Source organism: Papio anubis, chromosome 2, assembly GCF_008728515.1.
Source record: "Papio anubis isolate 15944 chromosome 2, Panubis1.0, whole genome shotgun sequence".
Lineage (NCBI taxonomy): Eukaryota > Metazoa > Chordata > Mammalia > Primates > Cercopithecidae > Papio > Papio anubis.
The window spans coordinates 169,643,878-169,670,532 of record NC_044977.1 but is presented as its reverse complement, the minus strand read 5'-3'; the positions used below and the strand labels follow the sequence as shown (position 1 = coordinate 169,670,532).

The 26,655-nt window shown below is 37.3% G+C and overlaps 1 protein-coding gene across 4 annotated transcripts in view; it reads right to left on the bottom strand.

Moving 5' to 3' along the window:
- The window catches only part of UBE2E2 (ubiquitin conjugating enzyme E2 E2), a 380,189-nt gene that overhangs the window by 28,839 nt on the left and 324,695 nt on the right, over positions 1-26,655 (bottom strand). Inside the window, exon 6 of one of the 4 annotated variants that reach the window (XM_021934911.2) lies at positions 22,099-22,435. The exons of 2 other annotated variants lie outside the window; for them this stretch is intronic. In XM_021934911.2, coding sequence (XP_021790603.1) covers positions 22,314-22,435 — 122 coding nt within the window. In that variant the 3' untranslated portion in view covers positions 22,099-22,313. Of the gene's footprint in view, positions 1-22,098; positions 22,436-26,655 lie in introns of those variants that run through there. One more of the 4 variants, XM_021934910.2, reaches the window with a different exon arrangement.

Sequence of the window (26,655 nt, the reverse complement as noted above, 5' to 3'; positions counted from 1 at the left end):
GATTTATCTGCACTTTCACCCTACACTTAAGAGAAGAAACATCTTAAGCAATGTATTTTTGAGGACTGAGAATGAAATGTGCAGATCAATTATGTTAAGTTTGAAACTAGCTTGAAGTCATGGTGAAATATTTAGACAACTGGGTTTTGTTAGGGCATCAAGCTATTAGTGGTTTTGGAAGACTTTTCTCACTTGGTGGAACCAACCCTTGCCCAGTTACTATTGTTGACATGCCTTTGATAAAACGATCTATAATATGACCTTCAAGGGATATCACTCTAGAGAATAACAATGAGAAATGCAGTAAGACAGCCATTTTGACATGTTTGTCTTAGATGCATAGGCTAACCTAGTGTGTAGATGTCAAGACAGACAAAAAGCTATGTTGACTTTCTAAAAGAATTTGTCAGATCCCTATAAACTCTAAGGAAGACTATGTAAGCCTGGTTTGTGGACAAAAGGATATTAAAATACAGTGACAGAGTGACTTGCTGATAAAGAAGTGGGATGTTAACCTTTGGAAAAAGTTATAGATGAGGCTGCTATGCTCCTGATATTTGAAAAAGTAAGTGAATGATGGGGAAGTTGAATCTTGCAAATTGCATTAGCTACACAGGGTCTCCAATAATGTCATTTTGTTCAATGTTGGTTGATGAGAAAAATTAATATTCCTGACAGAGCCACTGTTTGTGTAGAGTTTGCATGTTCTCACTGCATGTGGTGTGGGTTTTCTCTGGGTACTCCAGTTTCCTCCCACACCCCAAAGGTGTGTTGAGGTGAACTGGTGTGTCTAAATTGTCCCAGTGTGAGGAAGCATGGGTGTGTGTGAGTGTGTCCTGCAATGGAATGGCATCCTGTCCAGGGCTGGTTCCTGTCTTGCACCCTGAGCTGCCAGGATGGGATCTGGCTGACTGAGATCCTCAACTGGAATAAGCAAGTTGGAAAATGAATGAATGAATACAAAGGATTGTAAAATAGAAGTGCTTAGTCTATGATAATCATACAAAATGCACAACAGTAAATGATGTAGTATGAAAGCGTTCAGTGAGCCTGCCATATTGGTTACCATCTGAACTGCATGGTAGTAGGAGGTGCTCCTCACAATTTTTGCTTTGCAAAAATTTATTCTTTGATTTAGTCCACCAACAATACAAACACCGTCGTTCACTGATTTCCCTAAAATTGGATAAATAATTATCTTGTCTTTATTTAGTCTTTCTTAAATGTATCGATAGCTCACATTGATTTCAATGTTTAATATTAGGAGTGTTTTAGGTCTTCCTTTAGGAGTCTGGTGATGTTTCCTTGATGAGAAACATGCTGAAGGGACTTGGCAATTGTTTAGATCAATTAGCCTATGGTAAAACTGGTCTCATTATAAGAACCTACTGACAATGTTAAATGAGGACTTACTGTACATTATGGATAGGTAAACAAAGCAATAATTCTATAGGACATACCAATTCCATGTGTGCTATTTATGGGTCACAGAATGTCAGCATTTGCTTTAAAATTATATAGGATTTTTATGAGTTAATTTAAAATATAAACTTTGTTGGTATACAGGAAGAAATGCTGGATTCCTGATTTATGCATTGTAAAGTCACGTGTGAGGCAAAGCAGTGAAATTCTAAACCATAAGTTTGTATTACATATTTTAAGGGGAGACTCTTTAACCTCAAATAAGCTATTAGTGGTTTTAGAGGACTTAACAAATGGCCACAATACTGCTTTCATCTTAAATCTAGAATAAGCTCGTTTTCAATACCAATGCTTTATCAATGATTCAAATCTTTCTTTTCACGTTTACTTTTGATGTAGCCCTATCTTGTTGAGTATAGCTTTTTAAAAAACAAATAAATTTTATTGGCTGGGCGCAGTGGCTCATGCCCGTAATCCCAGCACTTTGGGAGTCTGAGGTGGGTGGATCACGAGGTCAAGAGATAGAGACCATCCTGGCCAACATGGTAAAACTCTGTCTCTACTAAAAATACAAAAATTAGCTGGGCATAGTAGCGCATGCCTGTAGTCCTAGCTACTTGGGAGCTTGAGGCAGGAGAATTGCTTGAACCCAGGAGGCAAAGGTTGCAGTGAGCCAAGATTGCGCCACTGCACTCCAGCCTGGCAGCAGAGTGAGACCCCATCTCAAAAAAAAAAAAAAAAAAAGTTTGTATATTTAAGGTATATAACATGATGTTAAAAGATACAATATATAGAAAAATGGTTACTACAGTGAAACAAATTAACATACCCATCACCTAACACTTTTAGCCATTTCCCTCTCCACCCCCATGGCAAGACAGCTATAATCTACTCATTTAGAAAAAAATCCTGAAGACACTATTATTAACTATTGTCCCTCTGTTGTACGTGAGACCTTTCTACTTGTTACTTTATATCCTTTGACCTACATATTTCCAGTTCCTTCCCAACACTACGACCCTGGTAATTCCTGTTTTATTTGCTATCTCTATGTAGTTGATCTTTAAAAAGAAAGATTCCACATGTAAGTGAGATGCAATAGTTTTCTGTGTCTGGCTTATTTCACTCGTTTCAGTAAATGGCAGGATCTCCTTTTTAAAGGCTGAATAATATTATGCTGTGTGTGTGTGTATGTTTATATATGTATCTATGTATACACCATAGTTTATCTATTTGTCCATTGATGGACACCTAGGTTTTCTTCGTATTTTAGCTACTGTGAAGAATGCTGTAATGAATACGAGAGTGCAGGTATCTATATGAGGTGATATTTCATTTCCTTTGGGTATATATCCAGCAGAGGGAATGCTGGGTCATATGAAAATTCCATTTTTTATTTCTTTAGGAACCTCCATACCATTTTCCTTCAGGGCTGCACCAATCTACGTTTCCACTAACAGTATACTACAATTCCCTTTTCTCCACAACCTTGCCAACACTTATCTCCTCTCTTTGATAACAGCTATCCTAATAGGTGTGAGGTGATAACTCATAGTGGTTTTGATTTGTATTTCCCTCATGATTAGTGATGTTGAACACCTTTTCACATACTTGTTGGCCATTTTAATGTCATCTTTGGACAAATGTCTATTCAGGTCCAGGCTGGGCATGGTGCCTGTAATCCCAGCACTTTGAGGCTGAGGCAGGTGGATCACTTGAGGTCCAGAGTTTGAAACCAGACTGCCCAACATGGTGAAATCCTATCTCTATCAAAAATACAAAAAATTAGCCGGGCGTGGTGGCGGGTGCCTGTAGTACCAGCTACTCAGGAGGCTGAGGCAGGAGCATCACTTGAACCCAGGAGATGGAGGCTGCAGTGAGCAGAGATCACATCTTTGTACTCCAGCCTGGGCGACAGAGTCATACTCCATCTCGAAAAAAGAAAAAAAGGTCTATTCAGGTCCAATGGATTATATGTTTTCTTGCTACTGAATTGTATGAGTTTTTTTAAAAATAAATTTTGGGTATTAACCCCTTATCAGATATATGGCTTGTAAACATTTTTTCCCAGTCTGTATGCTGCCCTTTTCCATTTTGTTGTTTCTTTTGCTGTGGAGAAGTTTTGCAGCTTGATGTAGTTGCATTTATTTACTTTTGCTTTTGTAGCCTGAGCTTTTGGTGTGATGTCCAAGAAATCATTGCCAAGGCCAATGTCAAAGAGCTTTTACCCATGTTTTCTTCGAGGAGTTTTAAGGCCTCAGGTATTACGTTTAGGTCTTTTATCTATTTTTAGTTGATTTTCATGTATGGTGTAAGATAAAGATCCAATTTCATTCTTATTTATTTCTATTTTTTTAAAGAGAGAGGGTCTGGCTCTGTTACCCAGGTTGGAATGCAGTGTGATCATAGCTCACTGTAACCTCTAACTCCTGGGCTCAAGTGATCCTCCTGCCTTAGCCATCCAAGTAGCTTAGGCTACAGGCATGAGCCTCTGTGCCTGGCTCAATTTCATTCTCTTACATGTGGAAATCCAGTTTCCCCGGAATCATTTATTTGAACAGACTATCCTCTTCCCATTGTGTCTTCTTGGTACCCTTGTTGAAAATTAGTTGCCCATATATGTTTGGATTTATATCTGACATCTTTCTTCTGTACCGATGGTCTATGTGTCTGTTTTTGTGCCAGTACTGTACTGTTTTGATTACTATAGCTTTGAAATAAAATTTAAAATTAGGAAGTGTGATGTCTCTTTCCCCGCCAACCCCACCTCAGGATTGCTCTGGCTATTTAGGGTCTTTGGTAAGTTTTAGGATTGTTTTTTGTATTTATGTGAAGAATGCCCTTGGGATTTTGATAGTGACTCTGTTGAATCTGTATATTGCTTTGGGTAGTATGGACACTTTAACAATATTAATTCTTCCAATCCATGAGCATGAAATAGCTTTCCATTTGTGTCTTCTTCAATTTCATCAATGTTTTATCATTTTCTAGTGTACAGGTCTTTTATCTCCTGGTTAAATTTATTCCTAAGTATTTTAATTTTTTAAATGCTATCATAAATGCGATTGTTTTGATTTCTTTTCTTGGCTAGGTTGTTATTTGTGTACAGAAATGCCATAGATTTTTCTATCTAGATTTTAAATTATATATCCTGTAACTTTACTGAATTTACTTATTAGATGGATACGGCTTTTGAAAAAGCCTCCTCATGTCCACAAAAATGCAAAGAACTATTGTCAATAATGGAAAAAATGACTATAAAGGGAACAGAGGCATTTAGAAAATGAAACCATTTCCTTCAGCAACAGTCCAGTTTTGGGTGGTTAATGTATAACCTACTTAAGAGCGATGTCAGTTTATTAACATAAATGGTAGGTTAAATATCATTGACCAAAACAAAGGCCCTATAGTTAGAGCTACCAGGATACTGAAGTATTAACTTAAATAAGAGATTAAAAGCAGTAACACTGATCTTCAATGGGATGCCGCTTCACCACATTCTCACAAGTTATGCTTCTTTGAAATTATCTTTTTTAAAAGGTCATAAAGTTTATAATGTAATATCAATGATTCTTAATATAGCATTTTGTTTTACTAAAGTGTAACCAAAGGTTTCTATCATACTATGAAAGGGAAATATACAGCATTTTGGGCTATACTAACAATGAAAATGTGTCAAGTAATTTATTACTTTTATCTTTACGTAAGTAGGCTAACTTTATCATTAATACCAAAGAGAAAATTTCTCTCTTATTTTTCTCCAAAAGTTGAATCACCTTCAACTTTTATCTATAAAACTCCAGGGTGGATATAATTAAGGAGATTACAAATCAATAAGAAAGTGTTTATCAAAACTTAGAAAATAAAATACTTTTTTCTTAACATAAAAAATGTATATAGAAAATACTATTAATACATTTTGCAAAATTAATTTTTGCTATACACATGTTGGTAGTTATTAGACTGGCTTGAAAACAGCATGGAATAAAGACAATTTTAGTTAATCTAGAGGTATTTTTCTGAATGAGTTAGGGCAATAGCTGCCTGTTTAAAGCCTTGAATGGTAGTTGAATAGCATTTCAGAATGTACTTGCATTCATGTGGCAATAACTGATGGAGAACTGAGGTCAGCTAACAGAAATGCCACAAACCTTACATTCTTGAAAGTTCCAAAGTACAATTTGTAAAGAAGCTGATTGTACAAAGACAATCAACTGCAGAGTGGGAATGCACAAACAAATGTACACCTCCTTTGTGCTAACTCCTATTTATTTTTTGGAATTGTAGAAATGTTAAAACTCAAACTTCTCCTTGGTGACGGTCCTTGTTTATGCTTTCTTTACCTTCTACCTAGATGAAAAGCAACCTATTAGTTCAGTTAAACAGGTGCTTATCATGAAATCCAGGTCTACTCAACACCCTCACAGTCCCCTGGGAATTGGTACATGATGCAGAATATTTTTATTGACATTCTGACTGAAACTTCATTTTTTAGAGAAGGGGTTCTCTCTGTTGCCTAGGTTGGAGAGCAGTGTCCTGATCTTGGCCCAGTGCAACCTCGAACTCCTGGGCTCCAGTGATCTTTCTACCTTGGCCTCCCGAGTAGCTAGGATTACAGGTGGGTGTCACCAAGCCTGGCTGCTGACTAAAACTTAAATACACCTGTATTGGTCTGCCTGGGTAGCCATACAACAAACCATAGACTGGGTGGCTTAAAAAGCAGAAATTTATTTCTCTCAGTTCTGGAGGCTGGGAACTCCAAGATCATGGTGCTGGCTGATGTGGTTTCTGATGAGGACTCTTGGTGGTTTATAGACGGCTGCCTTCTGGATGTGTCCTCACATGGCAGAAGGACAGAATTCTCTGGTGTCTCTCCTTAAAAGGACATGAATCCCATTGGATCAGGGTTCCACCCTTATGACCTAGTTTAACTTCAATTACCTTTTTATAAGCCCTATCTCCAAATATAGTCACATTAGGAGTTAGGGCTTCGATATATTAATTTTGGGGGGAACACAGTTCGGTCCATAGCACACCCTTATACGAGGCTCTACCTAAGCCTGGGACCAGCTACAGCAAACCATGCTTTACATCCCTATCATCATCTCCCACAATGCAAGGCCCTCTAGTCAAGCCATCCTTTTTACTCTCTCATCCCCACATTTCTTTGTCCTTTACTCCAGGATAATTCTCTTCCAGCTGCCCCCATTCTTTCTAATCACACCTTCTCCAAGCTCCAGTGAGGCAACATACTATTTCTGTGATTCTCTTACTTCCCACTCACTCTTCTTTAGATTATAAATGGCTAGATGTGTAAGTCCTACAGTAACAGTAATGATAGTAGCCCCAAGTTACTACCAAGTTTGAATAGTATAGCTGCTTGCACGTTTCTACTAATACAGAGCCAACGTAAGTTTCTCTACAGTTTAATATTGTGGTTTTAGCTAAGCAAAAGACATGCTGGTCAATTCTTAAAGCATTCACATTTCATGAAGAACTAAATCAATTTGAGAATACTAATAAAAAATTATCATAATGCTTTAGTTATTAACTTAAAAGGTTGCCCTTTTATCAACATTTTATTTTTCAGCTGGTTATGAATTCTCTTTTCTTGTCTTTTAAGTCCCTACTAATATTTTATAGAATGTTGAACACTGTGAATTTCATGTTTTTGAGTGTTGGAATTTGTTGTATTCCCGTAAAGAATGCTGCACCTTATTCTAAAGAATGTTGCATTTTATTCTAACAGAGAGTTAAGTTATTTAAGAACAGTATGATACTTTCAAAACTTGCTTTTAAACTGTTACAGCAGATCCAATGTAGTTTAGAGTAATTTATCCCTACTAATAAGGCAGGATCTTTTGATGATTACATGCAAATTTAACCAAAGGCTCAAGGGGATCTCTCTTCAGATTTCTAGGGCAGTCTCTCTGCACGATCCCTCTTCTCTGGGATTCTGCCCCACAAATGCTAGCCGTCTTGATCTTCCCAAACTCCTATTTCTGTCTCCTCAACTCAGTGATACTGCTGGCCTCTCTCTTCGATTTCTTTCTCTTTGTACAGTATCCTGGAAACTGCCTCTAGGCAGCAAGCTGGGGACAATTGCAGGGCTTACTTCATCTGTTTTTCCTCTCAGGGAATGTCTAGTTTTCTAACTAGAAAGGTAGTTTAAAGTAGGAGTGTAAATCTGGCTCCTGTTATTTTTTCATCGCCAGAAGCAGAAGTGAAAAAGTTGAGTTTCACTCCCATTTTCACTAGACATAGTCTTTGACCTCCACGAGTTTTGGATAACATAAAGTCTTTGACCTCAGGAGTTTTGTTATCTAATATAATATCCTGACATATTTTCAGTTGTCTCTTATGCCTGAGATTTATACAGGGTAAAAGCAAAGAAACAGTGTGGATGGCAGTCAAGGTTAAAAGAGGCTTGGGCTTGAAATAAGGCAATTTCACGGGGAGCCCTTTGGCCACATGGGGTTGCAGAGGGGAATACAGTTTGTACATTATAGGTGCTGGGAATAAAGAGGTAGGCTTATAATTCATTTTATAGAAGACAGAGGATATTCCTAAATAGTTATCTAGATTATAAAAATAGGAGCCTAAAGCAAATTAAAATCATTAAATCAAGTTTGAGTTATAATTCATTCTTCCTACTAGTTTTCCTTATAGAAAGTAAATTCCATCACATTTGAAACTCCAAACTTAGAAAAATATAAAGAAGTCATCTAAGGATTTTATGCAGATAATGAAATTGCTTTGTTTTTTTTTTTTGAGATGGAGTCTCTCTCTGTCACCCAGGCTGGAGTGCAATGGCGCGATCTCCGCTCACTGCAGCCTGCGCCTTCTGGGTTCAAGCAGTTCTCCTGCCTCAGCCTCCTGAGTAGCTGGGATTACCGGTACCTCCCACCATGCCCAGCTAATTTGTGTATTTTCAGTAGACACAGGGTTTCATCATGTTGGCCAGGCTGGTCTTGAACTCCTGACCTCAGGTGATCCACCTACCTCAGCCTCCCGAAGTGCTGGGATTACAGGTGTGAGCCACTGCGCCGGTTGAAATTGCTTTTTTAGACATCTCAAAGGGGAGGTCATCACACCTAACACAGCTAATATGGACTTTCAGTTCAATAACATTCCACATAATGATACTCATAGCCTTCAAAGGGTTTACAGAGGTCCACACACACCATTTTTTCCTCACAATAATGCTGCAAGATAGGGTCGGAAGTACAATATTTAATTCACAAATGAGGGCACTGATTTATCCAAGGTCACTAGCTAGTTAGTGAGAGAGCTGGGTCAAGGCTCCAGCTTTCTTGACAGCTTCAAAACTCAGTATAATTTAGGTCCTTTGACTTAATTTTCTTTAACATGGCAAGGTATAACCTTGCATTGTTCTCATGATCTGACACTGATAAGTCTAACAAGAGGCATCATAAGGTTTGCTGAAAAGATGCAAGCAAGGGCATGTCACTATGACTTACAGAAGTCAGGCATAAATGTAGTAGAGATCAGGGCAGCGGCTTAGAGCAAAACAATAAAAAACCATCTCATGCTATGGAGCAACTCCGGTGTTTTCATTTAAAACCTTGCCATCCATTACAAAGGACAAAGAAAGAAGTTTAGAACATCAAAATAAGATTATTATGCTATGTGCATGATACTGCTTTGGCAGTGCTGCTTACAAAGCATAGGACTTTAATATATTTTCCAAAGTAGGTTAAAAAAAGAAACAGTTTAGCTGGAGAAAGAGGCCATGTTATTAAGAAGGTAGGTACTGGCTGAGACTGGCAAGAACTACAACATTACTCACGGTGTTCAGCCACATTTTCAGAGTTGCTACTATATACCTCTTTTGAGAGCTGATGGGGCCATGCTTGCTCTGGCACACCAGAAGAACAGGAGCCACCAACTTGGCACATGAAGTGAAATGGGATATTCCAAAGTTATATACTAGGCTAACAGACACTACAGGCTAAGTCATATGGTTACAGAGATAATAACAAATAAAGTTACTTTAAAAAAATAAATAAAAAAGATAACTTGGAAGTCCTTCTGTTTGTTTTTAAATATTTTACTGAGTGCAAGCAAGGTTAAATGAAGTTAAGAAGGAGAGCAGCAGGTGAACAATAAGGATAAGAAAAGAGAAGAGAAGCAGTAGCGAAAAATCAGGAGGCTGGAAATGCAGAGAGAAGAGACCAGCTAATGGGAAAAGGGATTAGAGAGAAGGAATAACGAAGAATACATCACGAAGTTCTGTCTTAAAGAAGTAAGGAAGGCCTGGTCCACTTGAGTTTGACATTGGCTCCATCTTAGTGACTCCCATAGAGGGTTAGGCTTCCAGCTTGAAGGTGGAGTCAAATCAAAGCCTGAGGTGAAGGTGGGGTTTGTGCATGTGTATGTACGGGAAATGGAAAACATGTACGGTAAATTGTTTTTATATTACAAACACCAGAAAGTAAAGCAAAATGCAACAGAGTCCCTGGGCTAAGACAAAGAGGAGTAAGAAAAAATGTGTAGGAGGAGTAAGAAAAATAATGAAACAGCTTTATATGATGTCCTAGTTGTGAAAGATGGTGTAGGTTATACTATTTCTGTGACCTCTGATGTGGTTCATTTTCTTCCTCTCAGTTGCTTTTTCTATTAGGATTCCTGAAAGAGGCAGTCTTTACAAGGCAGTCATGAGCAAGCTGATGTGAGAACATACATATATAAAAGCCAGTAGTTCACAGTGATTTGGCTATTTCTCTGCAGGCAGGCAGGAGAGAGCCTAATGCTAACCTTAAGAGTATCGCTCTTCCCTCCAGTCTTCCCTGGGGTATTCATACCAGGGCCCTGAGGACATTAGTTACTTCAAAGTATGGAATAGCTTCCTTAATGAATCCTCTGGGCATAAAGGTCTTTTAAAAGTCAATGTGATCACCTCACTGGGGCCTCCTCAGGGCTGGGTGGGTAGTATCAGTGGTCTCAGAAGGTAGTACATTCTGAAAGATGACCTGAAAAGAGAATGTGATAGCCACATGGGGATCTCCACTGAGATAGAAAAGAATGTCTCCTATTTAGGAAGAGAAGTATCAGCTTTGAGAGCCTGCTGAGTGCAGGGTGAGCAACCAACATCCTCGAGGGTGTTTTATGCTGTTACTAAATTTTAAAATATATTTGTTTAATTTACATAAAGTAAAATCCATGTTGCATTTTTTATAAATCAGGTACAGGTGTTTCTGACAATAAATTTCATTAGAATGATTCCATTGACCAATAACAAGCTTACTGTATTAACAGATGACCACATTATAAATGGAGACTGAATGGGGAAATAAATCTAAATAGCAAAACAAATTCACAAAGAAATAACATTTAAGAATTTCAAAAGTAGCAACTGGTGAAGAACTAAGAGAAGTATACAGACCACAGTCAGCTACTTAATAATCTCGTCATTTCTGGGTATTTTAAATGGTGGAAAAGACACGCCTGTGGCAAATCCCTGCCTGGGAGTAACACCTGACACCTTTCTGTTGGTGTGGAGACCAAGAACCTACTAAACGGCTGGACAACAGACCCAGGAAAAACGTCTTATTGTTGGAACGCAATTGCTTAGCAAAGCCTGACACAGTTATGTCTCTCTTGAGAGAAGCTGTAAATAAACCCAAATAGTGAGCAGGGTAGTTACAAAATGTGCTCCTTGAGCCTACCGTAAGAAAAAAACTTAATCTCTTATTTGTACAGCTCACTTTGCCAAACAAGAGTCAAACAATTTGCAATAAAATAGGTATACTCAATAAAGTAACTATAACAGAAACAGAATAATCCAAGTCATCAAAAAAGCATGGATAAAACTATAGGAAAAAAGCATGCATAACTGGCATATATACTAACACATAATTCTCTTCCTGTCATTACAGAAAAGTTCTTTTTACTCTAGAGTGGAGAGCATTAATCATGTGTTTTCACCACTATAATCTTTGTTATCTTTTCATTATCTTCATTAAAAGATAATTTTTAAAAATTAATTAAAATCTAAATGTTCTTGCTGGGTGCGGTGGCTCACACCTGTAATCCCAGCACTTTGGGAGGGTGAGGCGGGTGGATCACCTGAGGTCAGGAGTTTGAGATCAGCCTGGAGTTCGAGACCAACATGGAGAAACCCCGTCTCTACTAAAAATACAAAATTAGCCGGCGTGGTGGTGCGTGCCTGTAATCCCAGCTACTCGGGAGGCTGAGGCAGGAGAATTGCTTGAATCTGGGAGGTGGAGGTTGTGGTGAGCCGAGATCACACCACTGCACTCCAGCCTGGGCAGCAATAGTGAAACTCCGTCTCAAAAAAGAAAAAAAGAAAAAAAAAATAATCTAAATGTTCTTGACTTCAGAAATTCCTCAAGTAAGGGAAACGAAGAAACTCTGAATCATTCCTTGGGCAAACAGTTCTGAGTAAAAGACATGTGAGTAAAGAATGATGTTTAAGAGAAATATTTATTTCTCTAAACAACAAGAACAACAACAACAAAAACAGGTCACTGGTAATTTTTAAGGAAAACTCCAAAACGAAGTCTTCTAAAACATAAACTGAAGAGAATTTTCATAAGATACAGCAGCTTTTCAATCAGATCAAGTTCTTTGAAAAATTTTTAAAAACACTTATTTAATTTTATTTCAATAGTGTTAGGGACACAAGTGGTTTCTGGTTAAATGGATAAATTGTATAGTGGTAAAGTCTGAGATTTTAGTATACCTACACATGAGTAGTGCACACTGTACCCAGTATAGAGTTTTTATCCCTCACCAAGTGCCCCACCTGCCCTCTTCGGAGTCTCCAATTATCCATATCAATTTGTATGCCTTTGTGTGCCCACAGCTTAGCTTTGTAAGTGAGAACTTATGGTATTTGGTTTTCAATTCCTGAGTTACTTCACTTAGAATAAAGGATTCCAGCTCCATCCAAGTTGCTGTAAAAGATGTTGGTTGATGGGCACTTAGATAGGCTCCATATCTTTGCAACTGTCAATTGTGTGTGATAAACATATATGTGCAGGTGTCTTTTTGATACAAATGACTTATTTCCTTTGGGTAGATAGGACTGCTGGATTGAATGGTAGATGTACTTATAGTTCTTTGAGAAATCTCCATACTCCATACAGGTTGTACTAATTTACATTCCCACCAGCAGTATACAAGCATTCCCTTCCTACCACATCCACACCAACATCTATTGTTTTTAACTTTTAAGTAATGGCTCTTCTGGCAGGGCTGAGGTAAATTTCATCGTAGTCTGAATTTGCATTTCCCTGGTTATTAGTAATGTTGAGCAGTTTTACATGTTTCTTGGCCATTTGTATATCTTCTTTTGAGAGATGTCTATTCATGTCATTTGTCCACTTTTTGATGGGACTGTTTTTTTCTTGCTGATTTGAGTTCCTTGTAGATTCTGGATATCAGTCCTCTGTCAGATGCAAAGTATGCAAATATTTCTTCCCATTCTATGGGTTGTCTATTTACTCTGATGATTATTTCTTTCACTGTGCAGAAGTTTTTTAGTTTAATTGGGTCCCATTTATTTTTGTTTTTGCTGTATTTGCTTTTGGGGTCTTAGTCATAAATTCTTTGCTTAGACCAATGTTCAAAATAGTTTTTCCTAGGTTTTCTTCCAGAATTTTTATGGTTTAGTCTTCAATTTAAGTCTTTAATCCATCTTAAGTTGATTTTTGTATATGGTAAGAGATAGGAATCAAGTTTCATTCTTCTACATGTGGCTTACCAATTATCCCAGCACCATTTGTTGAATAGGGTGTCCTTTCCCCACTTTATGTTTTTGTTTGCTTCGCCAAAGATCAGTTGGCTGTATTTGGCTTTATTTCTGGGTTCAATATTCTGCTCCATTGGTTTATATATCTACTTTTATATCAGTACCATGCTGTTGGTTACCACAGACTTGTAGTATGATTTGAAATCAAGTAACATAATGCCTCTAGCTTTGTTCTTTTTGCTTAGGATTGCTTTGGATATTCGGGCTCTTTTTTTTGTTCCATATGAATTTTAGGACTGTCTTCTCTAATTCTGTGAAAAAGGATTTTGGTGTTTTGATAGGAATTGCACTGAAGCTGCAGATTGCTTTGGGCAGTCTGGTCATTTTCACAATATTGACTCTTCCAATCCATGAGCATGAGATGTATTTCCATTTGTTTGTCATCTATTTTTTTTTTCAGCAGTGTTTTGTAGTACTCCTCAGAGACATCCTTCACCTACTTGTTTAACTATATTCCCAGGTATTTTATTTTATTTTTGCAGCTATTGTAAAAGGAAATAAGTTCATGATTTGATTCTCAGCTTGGCTGTTGTTGATATACAGCAATGCTACTGGTTTGTGTACATTCATTTTGTAACCTAAGAGTTTACTGAATTCATTTATCAAATCTAGGAGTATTCTGGAGGCGTCTTTAGGGTTTTCCAGGTATACGATCATCTTATTGGCAAACAGAGATAATTTGACTTCCTCGTTTCCAGTTTGGATGCTCTTTATTTCCTTCTCTTGCATGGTTGTTCTGGCTAGGACTTCTGGTACTATGTTGAATAGAGGTGGTAAAAGTTTTGTTTTGTTTTGTAGCGACAGTGTCTCACTTTGTTGCCTAGGCTAGTCTTGAACTCCTGGCTTCAAGTGATCCTCCTGCCTTGGCCTCCCAAAAGTGCTGGGATTACAGGCATGAGCCACTCAGCCAAGATCAACTTCTAAACCAACCAATTAGAGGTTATTACTGCAGGGAGAGCAATGGACTTTATAAAATAAAATTTGTATCAACAGCTAATCCATGTCTACATTTATATTAATTAAGAGACAATAAAATATGCATAGGGAAATGCTAAGCAAAAGCAGATAAAAGCCAAGGCTAGAAGTTGAGGTCAATGTGTCTAAATTTACACCAAGATTATAATCAGACAAACTTCACTGACAGATATACTTTGCTGGGTCCCATCAAATTTGAGTTCCCAGAGCAAAGAGCCTCAAATAAAAATTAAATACTTATCTTAAAAGGATGATTGATTTTAAAAAATAAGCAGGCATTATTTGTGTGAGAAAAAATAATAAAGATATATCCATTTTGAAAAAAAGAAAAAGCTGATACAGAAAATACATTTTATCAAGGAATTAATCTAAAACTTTTTTTTTCACCTTAAAACACTCTCTCTCCACCATGAATACTATGAAGATACACATGGCCTGAGTTCCCCAAATGCAACTCACACATGTATCTAAATCAAAGGCTTCTTTGCCTAGTTACAATATTGCAACTTTAAATCATTTCTCCAGCAAATCAAATAAGCAAACAAAAATCTCCCCCAAACAGTAATTTTTCACTTACAAACTTTTACCAAATTGGACATGGACTATTAACTTTTTGAACTCATATATGATTAATCCCAACTCTAAGCTAACCACATTATTTTGATTGTGAATCTAGGGAAAAGATGTATTACCTGGAGGTACAGAACCATGTTTAGTAAGGCTGAAGTTAAAATATACCATCCCCAGTAGGCTATTACCAAGATTATAAAACACACATCTCTCAGATAAATGTACCCTCCTATGATGACCAGGGGTGGCTGGTACTCTAACATGCCTTTGCCCCAGTGATGCAGGGTTATTCATGCATTGTTAGCTGAGCTCTTTTCTAGAGTTTTTCTTATAAAAATATAATGCTGGCATCCAAGGCTAGATAAACTATGAAGGCATCTTCTCTAGGCCCGCACTCTTCCTAGTTGCCCTTATGCATTTAAATTAGACTGTGTATGAGCGTTTTTTCCATCACAGGAGCCAGTCTGGACAAGAAAGTCACTGGAGTACACACGTTGTCACAATGTATGCAAGGAAGGTGGTTTACCTCACTGGTGTCAAAAGGTACTAAATACATCAGCCTGTAACACAGTCAGATAGGCATTTGTTGGTTGGCCTAGGCATTTGAATAGCACAAACAATATGTCTTATTCGGGAAAATGCTTTCAGAGGGAAGGCAGTGCTGAATTGGGCCGGTGGTGGGGAAGAACCATTGCATTTTCCAAAAATTCAACTCTATAAAAGCTTCATGTGGCAACAAGTTCCCCTGTAGGATACTCTTAGGCAGAAAGTTCTTCCAACACATGTAAAATATTCTCGTTTGTAATTTTTTCCAGGAGCAGACCTGTTCCAGAAAGAAATATGCTTGTAGTTTAGGCAAACTCTTGTACTGCTTATTGTGTGAATTCTTCACCAATATGACATGAAAAATTCAACACCCATAATAAACATTAAGCTCCAGGATCTATTAAAGAACAAATATGAAGAGAAGAAAAAGAGAGTAGTTATTACAGTTTTATAGGAATAATTAGTCTGACATTTTGGAAGTGCTTTCTTTTCTGAGGAAGAGGCACTGTGAGTGTTGTTACTGATAGCACCTTGCCCAGGCTAGATAATGAATGAAAAGCTGAGTCAGAAAATAACGAAAATAAAGAGAATTACTCATTTGTTATGGGATCTGACTCAGACACTGGTAGTGTTACACTAATTCTTCAAATTTTCATAATTACAACATTTTTCCCAAGATGCTGTACAATCTTAAATATCCACAGCAAAAAGAGAAAATGTTATTCAATCATCTGGATGTTTTGTCCACAGAAGTCAATTTCTGAATAATTAGAGTTGTTTTATTATGCTGTTTAGATTGGATTTCCATAATAACACTAACAATGCATTATTTTAATTTCAAATATGTATTATTTAAGCATGCTATTTAAATAATTTCTGTTAATTTCATGTTTAAAAATAATTTCTCTTCATTTCACATTTAAAAAGCCTGATTTCACGTTTAAACTAGCTGGGTGTGGTGGTATGTGCCTGTAGTCCCAGCTACTTGAGAGGCTGAGGCTGGAGGATCGCTTGAGCCCACTTGAGCCCAGGGGTTCGAGTAGGGGGCTGCAGTAAGTTCTGATCGTGCCATGCAGTCCAGCGTGGGTGACAGAATGAAGTTTCATGTCTCTCTCTCTCTCTTTTTTTTTTTTGTTAAAGGCATCGGAGTGCCGGGCATGGTGGCTCACGCCTGCAATCCCAGCACTTTGGGAGGCCAAGGCAGGCGGATCACGAGGTCAGGAGTTTGAGACCAGCCCGACCAACATGGTGAAACCCCATCTCTACTAAAAATCCAAAAATCAGCTGGGCATGGTGGCACGTGCCTGTAATCTCAGCTACTCAGGAGGCTAAGGCAGGAGAATCGCTTTAATCCAGGAGGTGGAAGCTGCAGTGAGCTGAAATTGCGTCATTGCATTCTGGCCTGGGAGACAGAGTAAGACTCTGTCTCAAAAAAAAAAAAAAAGGCGTCAAACTTTATTCGGTGGCTTATCTTCCACAGGGCACACATACTGTATCTTTCAGTAACATATCCTTAAGCTGACCATTGCTAACTTAATATTAAAAATAATTCTGATGCAGCAACCTGTTCTGACATTTACTAGGTCTTGTTTAAAAATGGTTGTCATGAAAATTAATGGTATAAAACAATATTATCTGAGAATATTTAGCTACTCGGGAGGCTGAAGCGGAGGGTTGCTTGAGTGCAGGAGTTCGAAGCTGCAGAGAGCTCTGATGACGCCACTGCCCTCCAGCCTGGGAGACAGAGCAAGACCTCATCTCTAAAAATAAATAAGTAAATAATAAACAAAAAATTCTAATTCCTAACCCTTACTAAATATAGATGAGTTCTGAAGTTGGGTGAGGGATACACTGGGACTGATGATAACCATTTTCTCTATTTGTTGCAAATGTGTGAAAAACCCACTTCGGCCTGTTCCTTGATAAAGGAGAGTCTAGAGGCCATCTAGTTCACACATTTTACCTAGTATTTCCTATATGCACTTAAAATTATTACATCTTCACTTAGTTAAAATTTCCTACAATTCACTAAAAAAAATCAGTCTGATCTTTTCTCAATTATACTGAACTGGTAAGATTTTACTGTACCTGCTGTTACAGGACACACCAATCAGAAACCTGAAATGGATGCGTGAACAACTCTAACAGTCAAAAAGAAACAGAAAAGGAATCACAGATTACCACTCCAAGGGATTCACCTTCCTACTTTAAAAATGCTGGCAGCACTTTATACATCAAGTAAAGTTGACAGATATTCCCTGGGTTAGAAGAAAACAGAAGAAAAAGATACATGAAGATGATAAACACAACACTGTATTTTCTTATTTACCAAATGGAAGTAATTTCTCCAAAGGCCCTTTTTGTTAGAAAAGAGGTAAGAGTAAAACTTTAAACTTTAAAAGCACTTTTTAAGGTATCCCATATATCAGCAAATAGGTAAGGTCTAGTTTTAATCATCTTTAAAAGAATCAAACCTATCAAGGACCTATATTTAAGCTACGAAAGTAACAAAGTTTTAGCAGATCAGCATTTCTAGATGAGAATCTATCAAAAAAGAATAAACAGTTAATGCTCCTTTTCACCAAGGCAAATTGGATGTCTGAGGAGGATATCAAATTGTTGGTTATAAATAAAGACTTGCCCACACAAAGCAGAAATACCATGGGCTCTATAGGAAATCCTTGCTTTGTCATGAAGTCATCCCTCACCTGAAGCCACCAATCCTTTCTTGGTAACTCTTTGAGTCAAAGAGGACGAATCCTTTTGACTTTTTTCACAACTAGGCAATCCAAGATCTAAGCCTACAATGGGGTAATTTCAGCTTTTCTTTCTCATTCAGTATTTCCTAGAAAATCATTCTTTGATAAAAACTGCTACGAACAAATGGATCTTTTCGTTTACATTATTATACACCAGTATTTCTTGTAAGACAAAGAAATGGTTTATTTTTACAGAATTGACAAAAAAGGGAAATAATCCTTTTAATATCACTTAAAATTTGCATTTACAAATATGTAGGGGTCAAGGTAAGCATCTCACAATTGCTATTTTCTGTTTTTTTTAAACCAAATTTATGATGGTACACAATCACTTCTGTATATCTTCTTTAATTCACAAAACAGAAATGTTCTCTTTATAACGTATATTCCCTGATTTTATTCATCCACTTAATGAGCCTTCAATTTTTCTAGAACGTCAACAGTATGAATAACATTATTTTCAAATGCATCTGACTAAGCCTATGTGAAACTTAGGGGAAGGAAGGGAGCAGTGTCTCAGGATTCTACAGATAATACTCAGCCGGAACCCGAAGTCTTTAATAAAAGTTTCAAACTTTGTTTACTCTCTTGCTATTAAAAATACCAGATTAGATTGATTAATAGCATCTATCTAATGTTTACTTAAACAACAGGAGCGAAGTATGAACTCTAAAACCACAGCTTTCCTTTTCTTTATATGAGGCGTCAGAGAAGTTAAATGACAATAACATAGAGTCTCTCTACATCCATATTTGGAAGTATTGATTAGAATGACTTTTAGAACTTAGCAGGAAATAATACAGAAGACAAGGCAACTTTTCACAAGAAAACAGTGTGAAGTTAGCTATACATTGTGCCACGTATTTCTACTTAATATTTTTCACTTTAAAAAAGTCATAGGCATCAGAAGAAATCTGGTATCTAGGTAGCTAACTGTAGTTATGGTTCTAGGAAAAAAATTCTTTTTTTTTTTGTAGTCCTGCTAAAATAGTCTGCTTTGAAAACAGACTTGCCATTTTACAGGTTTATCTGAATTTCAGTTAAATAAATTGTTCTTTTCCAGTTCTCTAGTAGAATGAGACATATAGAAGCAAGGTTCATGCTATTGTGTAAGCACTAGACTCCTACTGAGGTGTTATATGTACCTTTCATCAGTCTAGCGGCTCCCAAACTTGGTATAAATAATCTACACAAATAAAAATGTGATGAAATAATTAATCTGACTTTATGGTTCCCACCCACCAGCAGTCACTATCAATTGTAAAATTTTAATATTTGCTAACACAATTTACTACCTAATCATAATGAGTCCAAAGACAAGCAATAATAACAATCAAAGCTAAGGTATCAGAGATACTTTATGAATAAGAATTGTATTCATTGCTTAAAAAACGGGCCTTAAGTGATCAGAAACAAAAAGCCCTGATGTTGGAGACCGAAGAAGGAAACATTCTCCCCTGATGTTGGAGAATGAGGAAGGAAACATTCTCCAAGCCTTTATAGATCACTATAAAAGAGCCACTGGGAGCAAATTCCTCTTTTCTTTTGCTCAGTCCATTTGAGAAGAATAAAGCTCTTACCAGTGAAGCTGCAGCTGTGCTCACCCTCAGCTTAATCACTATACAAGGCTGAGGGTTAATTAGCTGCCATTCTTAGCTCTATTTGTTGTTCTAATACAGATCTGCACACACCTAAGACTGGAGTAACCGACACTTGATTTTTTTTTTTTTTGGTTGATTTTTATTTTTTTATTTTTTTATTTTTTTTATTTTTATTTTTTTAAATTTATTTATTATTATTATACTGTAAGTTGTAGGGTACATGTGCATAACGTGCAGGTTTGTTACATATGTATACTTGTGCCTTGTTGGTGTGCTGCACCCATCAACTCGTCATTTACATCAGGTATAACTCCCAATGCAATCCCTCCCCCCTCCCCCCTCCCCATGATAGGCCCCGGTGTGTGATGTTCCCCTTCCCGAGTCCAAGTGATCTCATTGTTCAGTTCCCACCTATGAGTGAGAACATGCGGTGTTTGGTTTTCTGTTCTTGTGATAGTTTGCTAAGAATGATGGATTCCAGCTGCATCCATGTCCCTACAAAGGACACAAACTCATCCTTTTTGATGGCTGCATAGTATTCCATGGTGTATATGTGCCACATTTTCTTAATCCAATCTGTCACTGATGGACATTTGGGTTGATTCCAAGTCTTTGCTATTGTGAATAGTGCTGCAATAAACATACGTGTGCATGTGTCTTTAGAGCAGCATAATTTATAATCCTTTGGGTATATACCCAGTAATGGGATGGCTGGGTCATATGGTACATCTAGTTCTAGATCCTTGAGGAATCGCCATACTGTTTTCCATAATGGTTGAACTAGTTTACAATCCCACCAACAGTGTAAAAGTGTTCCTATTTCTCCACATCCTCTCCAGCACCTGTTGTTTCCTGACTTTTTAATGATCGCCATTCTAACTGGTGTGAGATGGTATCTCATTGTGGTTTTGATTTGCATTTCTCTGATGGCCAGTGATGATGAGCATTTTTTCATGTGTTTGTTGGCTGTATGAATGTCTTCTTTTGAGAAATGTCTATTCATATCCTTTGCCCACTTTTTGATGGGGTTGTTTGTTTTTTTCTTGTAAATTTGTTTGAGTTCTTTGTAGGTTCTGGATATTAGCCCTTTGTCAGATGAGTAGATTGCAAAAATTTTCTCCCATTCTGTAGGTTGCCTGTTCACTCTGATGATAGTTTCTTTTGCTGTGCAGAAGCTCTTTAGTTTAATGAGATCCCATTTGTCAATTTTGGCTTTTGCTGCCGTTGCTTTTGGTGTTTTAGACATGAAGTCTTTGCCCATGCCTATGTCCTGAATGGTACTTCCTAGGTTTTCCTCTAGGATTTTTATGGTATTAGGTCTAACATTTAAGTCTCTAATCCATCTTGAATTAATTTTCGTATAAGGAGTAAGGAAAGGATCCAGTTTCAGCTTTCTACTTATGGCTAGCCAATTTTCCCAGCACCATTTATTAAATAGGGAATCCTTTCCCCATTTCTTGTTTCTCTCAGGTTTGTCAAAGATCAGATGGCTGTAGATGTGTGGTATTATTTCTGAGGACTCTGTTCTGTTCCATTGGTCTATATCTCTGTTTTGGTACCAGCACCATGCTGTTTTGGTTACTGTAGCCTTGTAGTATAGTTTGAAGTCAGGTAGCGTGATGCCTCCAGCTTTGTTCTTTTGACTTAGGATTGTCTTGGAGATGCGGGCTCTTTTTTGGTTCCATATGAACTTTAAAGCAGTTTTTTCCAATTCTGTGAAGAAACTCATTGGTAGCTTGATGGGGATGGCATTGAATCTATAAATTACCTTGGGCAGTATGGCCAATAAACATAATCCAGCATATAAACAGAACCAAAGACAAGAACCACATGGTTATCTCAATAGATGCAGAAAAGGCTTTTGACAAAATTCAACAGCCCTTCATGCTAAAAACGCTCAATAAATTCGGTATTGATGGAACGTACCTCAAAATAATAAGAGCTATTTATGACAAACCCACAGCCAATATCATACTGAATGGGCAAAAACTGGAAAAATTCCCTTTGAACACTGGCACAAGACAGGGATGCCCTCTCTCACCACTCCTATTCAACATAGTGTTGGAAGTTCTGGCTAGGGCAATTAGGCAAGAGAAAGAAATCAGGGGTATTCAGTTAGGAGAAGAAGAAGTCAAATTGTCCCTGTTTGCAGATGACATGATTGTATATTTAGAAAACCCCACTGTCTCAGCCCAAAATCTCCTTAAGCTGATAAGCAACTTCAGCAAAGTCTCAGGATACAAAATTAATGTGCAAAAATCACAAGCATTCTTATACACCAATAACAGACAAACAGAGAGCCAAATCATGAATGAACTTCCATTCACAATTGCTTCAAAGAGAATCAAATACCTAGGAATCCAACTTACAAGGGATGTAAAGGACCTCTTCAAGGAGAACTACAAACCACTGCTCAGTGAAATAAAAGAGGACACAAACAAATGGAAGAACATACCATGCTCATGGATAGGAAGAATCAATATCGTGAAAATGGCCGACACTTGATTTTTATTTGAAAGGTGATGCGGGGAGAGGGAGCGGCTCATCCATCCTGAGTGCTGATGTTTGTGGGTATGCGTAGAGCATTTTCATTTGACTGGACCTGTATAGTTCTGCCCATTTGAAGACAGACAGACAAAGACTTCATGGTTGCTTACAAATGCAAGCCCCTGCTGGTCCAGGCTGCACCGCAAGGCAGCTTATGGTCGGAAGGCAGATGACAGGGCAATGAAATACACAGGCAGGGTCAGAGCCCAGACGATTCCCTCCAAGAGCAAAAGAGAGCCAAATCACGTACCGTTTACAGATTACCTTAAGTCCTCACTTAAAGGTTCTTGGAAACTGCAACTTCAAGCAAAATGACGTACTGTATGCCGCAGGAACCTAACTCTTGTTTAGATCAATTAGCCTATGGTAAATTGGTTTCATTATACATTACATTATTTCACTTAGAGTTGCAGTTTCTAAAATCCTACTGATGGCATTAAACGAGGACTTATGTCACACTGTTAGTATGATTTTTAGCAACTAAAAAAATGTTATGAAGAATTTCAAACATATTCAAACACAGAATAGTATAATGAGCACCCATGTACTCATCACTCAAATTCAACAATTATAATGGTCAATCTCGGTATCTTCCATACTCCTTCCCACCTACAATCTTTCTGGATTATTTTGAACTAAATTCCATATATCAAAGAATTTTATTGGCAAATAGTCCAGTATAGATGTCTAAAAGGTAAGGACAGGTACAATTCCATTATCATGCTCAAAAATTTCTGGCAGTATTTTCTCAGTATCAAATGTTTCACTGTCAACTTTCTGACTGTCTGACAAAAGTCATACATATTTGGGGGAAATTTTTAAATGATACAATATCATAACTGAGTTTAGAACAAAACAAGCTCAAAAACACTTTAGAGAGTAATAGTAGTAGAGCAGACAAATAGAAATGGGATTAATACAATAATGCTAGATGATACACAGACTTACACACTTTTCAAGAAGGAAAAAAAGGTTAGAAATATTTCTAGCCATAATTCTGTAAATCAAGCATCAGGTAAAGGAAAACTGCTGATCTCCTAATTGTCAAGGTTCTCAGAATGATTAATTTTGTATGAGGTAAAACACCCATTTTTTAAATACGTCTGAAGACCATAATATAAGCACATTTTAAATAATTGTTAAAGAAACAGGTTTCATGTAAAGAATATTACCAAACATCTAAGGGTTTTTTTTAAAAAAGCCCACAAAATAGCAAAAACAAACTTCGAAAGATGAAATCAAACAGAACTTAAATTTTATGTGTTAAATAATGACTTGAGAAGAAAGTACTTATAAATAAGAAAGCACAGAAATTTGATTCCCCAATAGCATTCTCAACTTTGGCAATTCACAAATTAAATCATGTTTAGTGAGCAAGACTAAACTCAGAAAAAGCCAGGTAATGTCTAACAAAGAAGAATGCTCGGCTGGGCAGGTGGCTCATGCCTGTAATCCCAGCACTTTGGGAGGTTGAGGCGGGTGGATCACGAGGTCAGGAGATCGAGACCATCTTGGCTAACATGGTGAAACCTCATCTCTACTAAAAATACAAAAAATTAGCCAGGCGTGGTCGTGGGGGCCTGTAGACCCAGCTACTCAGGAGGCTGAGGCAGAAGAATGGCGTGAACCTGGGAGGGGAGGTTGCAGTGAGCTGAGATCATGCCATTGCACTCCAGCCTGGGCGACAGAGTGAGACTCCATCAAAAAAAAAAAAAAAAAAAAAAAAAAAAGAATGCTCTATCAGGCTCAGTAAACACCATCATGAAGTGGTGGCCTAATAACACCAGCAGTTAGATCTACCTAGATAACTGCATTGAAAACAGAATGATTATTGCTGGTGCACCCATCAACTGGCTGATAACGTTTGGACATTTGCCACCTGAGCGATAATCCTACTAAGTCAAGGTTCGGCTTTTTTCAGATTGCAAAATCCAACTGTCAATGTTAAGGTGACGGTGTTAGATACTATTCAATACTATCTTCCCAATTAAATTCAACTGAGTAGGTATTTATCAGTCATCTACCGTGGGCCCATTTGGTGTCCTAAATACTCTGGGAAATAATATCAACAACACATTACCATTTACAAATGGCTTTCATATATGCCATCTCATTTTAACCTCAGAGGAATCCAGTGATTTAGGTAGGGCTGGTACTAATCCCAATTTTATATCAAAAACTAAGCCTGTGGAAAGTTAAGTGACCATCCAACGTGATATGACTAATAAAAAACGAAGCTGGTTTTCAAATCTACATCTGCTGTCTACAAATATCATGCTGATAAAGATGGGTAGTCATACCCTAAAGAGTATCTGTGTTGGAATGGACCAAAAATTTTTTAAAGAGACAAGTGCAGATTACAAAAAGAGTAAGAAAAAGATTTAAAAAATAAGTTTATGTACGGATAAGAGTGAGAAAGTATTTTTTAAGTTGGTTAAATTTATATCATTATACAAGGCCAACTTTTGAGCAGACAGCATTTCTGGGTTAAAATAGCTCTACAAATTCAGTGTAGGAAAATCTTATTTATTCATATTCTGTCGAACTTGTTTTTGTGATAATTTGAAGACAGATTTAAGATAAACTTCAATCTAACCTAATCTTACCTACCTCTGTAGGTAAAAAACCTACAGAGATTGAAAGTGTACCAGATAACAGTGTGAAATAAGTCCATTAAACAAAAGAATGGACATTTGACTACTTTAAAATAAACAACTCTATTTAAGATTCTAGAAGTGTCAACATTGATAAAAACAAGGTACCAATTAGGAAACTTTATTTTATGTGTTAAAGTGTGACAAACTAAATGTTAGCATGTATTTTACAAATTCCTTTCTAGTCTCATATCAGGCAGGCTGTCTCTGGTTTTATGGAACATTATTTTTAGGCTTGTTCTTACTATCAATAGCATTATTTTCAAAATTTCTTTCTTTTACTTATGTGATTCTGCTTTAGTTAGGAGAGATTTTTAAGTTTTTGCAGAATGCATTTGTAGTTTTCTGAAACACAGCAAGAAAAAAAAGAAAAACTAGTTCACTGAACAGAAGTCTGTCTGATTGCTGAGAGAAGGCTCTGGTGGAATGAATCTATTCCTTTAAGCAGGAGTATCGGTAGAGAGAACAGGCTGTCATATACAGGCTTATTCAGGGTAACAGACTCCATTTCAGCTGACTCGGAGGCAAAGCAGGCCAGGCTTCAAAATCACCTCAAAAAAAAAAAAAAAAAAAAAAAGCCTTCCTGCAACATTACCTCCAAATGAGGTTATACACAGTCACAGACAAATGGGATTAAAATGGGAACAATAGGACTGAAATAACAAAATCAGCTTTAAGTTAGTGTAACATTATTGGACTTCACTATCTGTAGTAAAGTATGAATTAATTCAAACAAATATTTTATAATGATCCTGCACAATTTTATTTTTTGGGCAGGCTGGGTGCGGTGGCTCATGCCTGTAATCCCAGCACTTTGGGAGGTCAAGGTGGGCAGATCACAAGGTCAGGAGTTCGAGACCTGCCTGGCCAACACAGTGAAACCCCGTCTCTACTAAAAGTGCAAAAATTAGCTGGGCATGGCAGTGCACGGCTGTAATCCCAGCTACTTGGGGGGCTGAGACAGTAGAATCACTTGAATCCAGGAGGCGAAGGTTGTGGTGAGCTGAGATCGTGCCACTGCACTACCGCCTGGGCAACACAGTGAGACTCCATTTCCAAAAAAAAAAAAAAAAAAAAAAAAACTAATTTGCCACTTAAAAAAAAAGTTTTTATTGCTGAAAAATAAAAAAATACAAAAGCGGAAAGACTGTTATTTCTTGATGTTTTATAAAACAGCCAGGATCCTAAGCAACCCCACTGACACTCGTCATTTCCATTTGTGTAAAATTTCATGTATCTAGTGAACAGAGTTTATTCTTGATTGTAGAAGAGGGAATCTCATGCAATATTTAAGCTATTAATTACTCAAAAAATATTTCTCCCACTGAGAACATCAATGAAAACCCTAGGGCTATCTTTGGAGTTTTGTATTTTCTAAAATAAACCCAATGTGTAAAGAAATGGCCCAGGAATTAAGAATTTTCAGTGTTAAGCACACCGGCAAGCCACAAAGGCCTGGCTATAGATTTCTTGTTTTCTTGGGAGGTGTATTTCCTTGTTTACTTTTGGGGTATATCCTAGAACAGACCATTCAGGACCATTCTAATAGCTTGTCGGGATGCACAGTTATTAGGATGCCAAAACGGTCACGTTTGCATGGTGCTGCTGGTTGTTATCAGATTTTAATAGCCCACATTTCTCAAATTAACATCTTCTAGTAGGCATCTAATTAAAGATAAAGCTATTCAACTTGAATTTTTATTATTATTTGGCAGGACAACTTAATTCATTCTTTAAATGCACTTTCCCATTTAAAATGATTTTTCATTTTTTTTTTTTTTTTT